Below are 6,079 nucleotides of genomic sequence, written 5' to 3'. Positions count from 1 at the left end.
CATATAGAAGTTTATATATTTAATTAATTATATTTAGGCCAAAAAAAATTGTTCATATAAATGAAAGCTACTATATTAAGTAAAAAAAAAAGATTAACTATCATCTTTAAATTAACTTTTATGGGTGAAATAACAATTCAATAAAATTCTAAAAATATTTACAAGAATATATAATATCTTTCATGACTTTTTCAACCAACAAGCTAAGAAGAATTGTTCATGAGGTCATAGCTTGTTTTCTACTGAAAACTAGAATAAATCATCTTATTGCTCACCTCCAATTGAAGATAAGAGCTGAAAGATAAAGATATGAATAAATAATATATGTGACCAATGGTTAACTAGCTATGCCAATATAATATAGGAAGAGTTTTAAGTGTATTGAAAACATCATGTTTCAGTTATTTTAACCATTAATCTAAATCATAAAAAATATATATAATATATATTAATTGAGATCAACGGTTAAAATAATTAGAACACCGATATTCTCCGTACACTTAAAATTTTTCCTAATATATATATATACATGGTTTTAAATTTTGAACACATATACATATAAATACAGAAAGTGCAGTCACTTTGAACATTTTTTGACTGACCAAGATAGAGAGATATTAATTAATTAATTAGATTCTCCATGGTAGTATGTAAATAAATAGCTTAGTATAGCTTTGGAAAATGTAGTTATAATGCAAATATATATGCAAAACTAAGCTAATTAATTAAATAGGTTCTATTGTTTGGTACTTGCAGCTGTTGCAAGAGAGAGGGAAAGAAAAAAGGAGCAAATGGATTCTCTCTAACCTTTTGCTATATAACACAACTAGCTAGAATGATTGACATGACTCAGTTTTCGATCCATGCATGGTACCGTGTGGTGTGTAAGACTTCTCTTTTATGGAAAGAGAATCTCTTTAGGACCAACTAAAATTCTTATTAGGTTATATTTCATATGTTTTTTAATTTTTATTTTTTTTCGTTTTTAGAATTTTATATAAAAAAAAGGGGCAAATAGCAAAATTAATGAAATTTTATTGTATATTTTTATTTCTTATTTTAATTTTTTTATAAAATTTTGATAACAATAGAAGTAAAAATGAAAACATAAACTTACTAAACGACTATTTTTTTTTATAGAAGTAAAACAAATCAACGATATGTTTACATATTGTAATTTTTTGTATTTTTTAAATTTGTAAAAAGTACATAAATTAAAGGCTCTAATTTTTGTATCTAATTTTTTGAAATAGAAATTGGACAGTCTAATTTCAAAAATCAAAAGATTCGATTTTTATACCCTATAAATTTAAAAAGTACAAAAATTGAAAAAATCGATTTTTTTTACCTTAAATTAAATAATATTACATTTGATATTAACAGCCAACAGTTTATACTCCAAAAAATTTTATTTTTAACCGAATATCAAAAATAGAAAGTGAATTTAATTTATGTATAATGAATTTAATTTATAGTAATTGCTATGGTACCTAAAAGTGTTTGTCTAACTTATTAAAAAGAATTAAAAATTAATATTTAATTTTAAAAATATAAAAGTAAATAATTATTAACTATTCAAAAATTATCATAAAAAGTAAATTAGACAAAAATTAAACATCATATTATAAACACCATAGAATTCACCTTAATTTATTTGTTTTTTTATTATGATTTGATATGAATATATTATTTTGTTTGCCAATTTCGTTATAGTATAATATTAGTAGTGATCACGGGTTTAATTACTACAAACTTTATGAGTAATAATATGTGTAATGTTAACAATCCACGTATACCATCTAAAAATTGAAAAAGAATTCTATTTTGGTTCCCTTGATTGGTCCATGAATATATATCTAGCTAAGATACAAAGCAGAGCATAGTTTCTATAAATAGAAAACATGTAAAGACTACCAACTTTCATTAAAGTTAACATGCTTAAAGCGAAGCATATATGTAGTGAATAATAGCACGATAGATTCTAGGTACTACATACGTTCATTCATGAGATCAATGAGAGAATCCAAAATGCCAAATTAAAGTTGGTGATATTTGATTTAACCCTTTTTCCTATTCCCTACTAACCAACTATAAAAGTTTTGTGTGACTTGGTTTCTCTAAAATCGGAAAGACATGCCTTTCACGGTTTTACCATTACAAAGTAACAAAACCATATGCATGGGAATGGAAAAAAAAATAAAAAAAGGAAAAAAGAAAAGAAAAGAAAAGAAAAAAGTCCTAGTTTGAATCCAATTATATCCCTTCTTTGATTTGCTTTGTTAATTATTCTGCACCGGGTACCTCACTCCTGCTGCCAATGCACGTTGCTGTTCTATCTGTTCATTAATTAATATTATTATTACCATCAAATTTACTTTAGTGTAGAATAATTTAATTTAATAGAAGTTATTAATAGAGTGCAACTTTAATTTACTTGGAATAATTCATGTAATTTGTTCTTGAGATAGCAATATTCGTGCTCAAGCATCTCCAGCGCTCGCAAACATCTGCAATAATCGGGTAAAGATTAATTATTATTAGACAATAATTATTAATTAAACCCTAATTAGATTACCACATTTCAGTTAAAATAAGAAGAAAGCTTAGCAGGAACAAGTATATAGAAAGGTGAAAATTCAAGTGCAGTCGACTTCACGTGAAGTTAATAATAGACAGCACTTGAGTTTTCACCGTACAAAAATCATACATATATTTTCGGTATACATTTAAAATGATCTAAATTATTTTATTTTCATATTTTGTTAATATTTAGTATAACAAAAAAATAAAATTAAAACAATTCAAGAATAAAGAATAAGTTTAAAAATTTTCAAAGGAAAATATTAGAGATAAAAAATGTTGCCAATAATGAATTATATGGGTGAAATAATTCCTTCTAGTTAGCATGCATAAAAAATTATGATTTAAGTTATTCAATTTATGCCTGAAAAGCAATTTACACAAAAAATTGTATACTAATTTCTTTGTTTTAAAATAACTGCCATTTAGATACATTGAATGCATTAAAGAAAAAAAAAAGTCAAAACAATGATTATTTTGACTTGAAGAAAATACTAGAATATATGATGAAGTAATGATAAGAGTTGATAGAGAAATGTTGAAATTGAGGATGTAATTAACTAATAATTAATTAATTAATTAACTAACTAACCCAGAGCGGTTACTGTGATCAGTGGCAGCACGAAAGGCAAGACAAACATTGGTGACTCTCTTGGCGCCAATGCTTGAGCTGCTTCCCATTAACTGATTCAAATGGATTCCCATTTTCTTGTAATCTGAAAACTCTCTTTCCATTAACAACCCTCTCAGATTCCTTAGAAGCTTTTCCGATTCATGAAAGTAAATGTTCACTACTTCGGAGACAAAGTTTGGAGACGTCTCATCCTGCAACTGCTGAAGCTGCAAGAATTGCTCATCCAACACTCCCTGTTCTCAGATGTTATAACTCTCGATTATCAATTTCACGTTAAATTAACTGCTCAGAGAAATATTACCTGGTGAAAGAGAAAAGCAAGAAGACGGTTCATGTCGGCCCACAAGAGGTCCGCACCCAAACCAAGCATCCAGAGAGGGAGACCCGTTTTGGCTGATGATCAATTCACTCCACACAACACAACACCAAAGTAAAGAAATCACACTTTATATTATTGATGATAAGAGTGGCAATGGAGAAGAAGGAAGAGAAAAAAAAAAGTTTGTGTTTTGTGTTTGCCGCGGGAATACCACTCATATTTAAAGCCTTCAATTCCATTTCCACCACATTAATTATTCTTCTCTTTCTTCCATTAATTTATCGATTTCCTAAACACAATGGTAATAAATACAACTATCTTCTACTCTAGTTAAGCTAAAATTATTTTTAATAATTGAATTTTAATTTTTTTTATATCATATCAAAAGTTAATAAAAAATTATATAATTATTTATTTATTTATTCTTAATTTCCTTTTAAAATAGTAAGTATTTAATACTAGTAGTATGTAACTACAGTAATAAGGAGAATTTGGATCTTTCTAAATTTTGAATTTTATTTTAAAGAGTAAAATGTAATCTGTCACCATTTATTTTATAGGTAAAATCTTAAAAATCTTTATTCTCTAAAATAAACATTTATAATTTAAAAGATCTAAATTCTAATAAGTGAATGAAAAAGAGTAAGTAAATTAGTACGGAATAAAATAATTAATAATATCATTTTTAATTTAATCTCACCCAAACTTAACTTTATTGGAGATAATTTTTAATCATTTTATTAATTTATGTTCATGTTATGGCTGAATATATTTGAGATTTTAGTTATTAATTAAACTATTTAACTAACATGTGTGTTAAAGATACATGATAAGTTTATTGTTATTGAAAAATTTTAAATGTTTTTATTTAATAAATATTAAATAATGTATTAAAAAATTAAATTTTTAATATTTTTAATAAAAAATTTTAATTTATAAACTTAATATATATTCTTAAAACATAAGATAGATAAATTCTTAATTAAATAAGGCTATTTTAGTACATACATTTGTAATTGAAGCTTGTTTTTTAGTTTTTTAATCAAATTGAATAAGTCTCGTTCAATTTACATAGTGACTATAAAGATTTTTGATTTGGATAATTTATGTAATTTAAAATTGTATTTGATTTATTTCTATGTTTTACTCTTAACATAATTATTTTAAAGTAAATTTTAAATGTGTTTGTTAACAGCATCTAAAAGAAAATACTTTTTAAAATTTATTTAAAAAATTTCTCAATACATTAAATATACCAAAAAAAAGTATTATGCTTTGAAAATATGGCTTAAGCTAAAAAATAAACATTTGGATTCTCTAATTTTTTTTTATAAAAATAAAATATAATTTTTTACTTTTGATTTTATAAGTGGGATAAAAAAATATAAAAAAATCAAAAATAAAAAATTATATTTTATTCCGTAAAATAAAAATTTAAAATTTAAATAATCGAAATTCAAAAATAAATGTGGAAAATGGTGGATGGGCGTGCACGCAGGTGTTGTTGTGTGGGATATCGAGGTGAATGTGGGATATCTGCCGGACCATCCTACACATCACCTGGTGACCTGCTGTTCCCTTCTCCGGTCACTTCGCATGCGCCTGCCCTTGACAGCTCTGTGCGCCGTTGCTGCCTCTCCTCCCCCGACAACTCCCTGCATCCGGTAACCTGTCAGTCTCCCACCATTCCCCATCCTTCCCACCTTATGTTCACCACTCCCCCAATATGTTCACCCTGCACACTACAATACTTGTAGAATTTACATCCTCTTTTATAATTTAATTTACTACTATTATATTGCTACATAATTAAGCTTAAGTTTAAATTTCACATGCTAATAAGTATAAAAAATTTATATAAATAAATAACTAATTATATATTACTGCATTAATCAATAAAAATTATCTAAATATATAAATCTAATAAAATATTTTTATATTATAACACATCAAAATTAATTTTTTCAAAATTTGCATCCCATCATTGTAGTAGTATCTTATGCTATATTCAAATAAGAAAATATAAAATAGATTTTAGTATGATTATACTACAATGATTATGATAATTATGTAAATATTTTTAAAATTAAAATTATATTAATTTTATATTTTGATAATATTTTCTTAAATAATATTTTTTAAAACACTATATCTATTGTAGTTACTATAATATATTTAGACTAAAATGACCTAAAATATAATAATATAGAGCTAGTAGAAATAATCTTAAAGGAACATGCCTTTATATATTGATCTTTTATTGATTGATCTAATCTCTTGATCTTACCATAGTTCTAGTATTTTTATTATTTTTTTTTTGTATTTTTCAACTCGGCAGGTCAATGACTAATTTTCTGTGAAAATGAGCTCCATTTAACAGTTTGTTGCTGGCCAATAAATTACTACATGCATAAAATAGGATTCGACCATTTACTTAAACGGACTAATGAGCTAATTAATAAAACAACCTAACCTGATTTTTTTAATTTCTTATATGTATGATTCATTATTCACTCTTATTGTTTGTTATTTTTTATTTTTAACTC

The 6,079-nt window shown here is 25.2% G+C and overlaps 1 protein-coding gene across 1 annotated transcript; it reads right to left on the bottom strand.

Moving 5' to 3' along the window:
• Positions 1 to 1,957: 1,957 nt before the first annotated feature.
• LOC107463749 (pseudo histidine-containing phosphotransfer protein 6) lies at positions 1,958 to 3,711 on the bottom strand. Its single transcript, XM_016082607.3, has 4 exons — positions 3,516 to 3,711; positions 3,173 to 3,447; positions 2,435 to 2,507; positions 1,958 to 2,336 (listed from the first exon to the last, which is right to left on the bottom strand). Exons 1-4 carry the CDS (start codon positions 3,582 to 3,584, stop codon positions 2,280 to 2,282), a joined length of 474 nt encoding a protein of 157 aa, XP_015938093.1. The 5' UTR covers positions 3,585 to 3,711; the 3' UTR covers positions 1,958 to 2,279.
• Between the last annotated feature and the right edge of the window lie 2,368 nt (positions 3,712 to 6,079).

Source organism: Arachis duranensis, chromosome 9 (assembly GCF_000817695.3).
Source record: "Arachis duranensis cultivar V14167 chromosome 9, aradu.V14167.gnm2.J7QH, whole genome shotgun sequence".
Lineage (NCBI taxonomy): Eukaryota > Viridiplantae > Streptophyta > Magnoliopsida > Fabales > Fabaceae > Arachis > Arachis duranensis.
The sequence above is the reverse complement of the archived record's forward strand: the minus strand, read 5'-3'. Positions and strand labels throughout refer to the sequence as shown.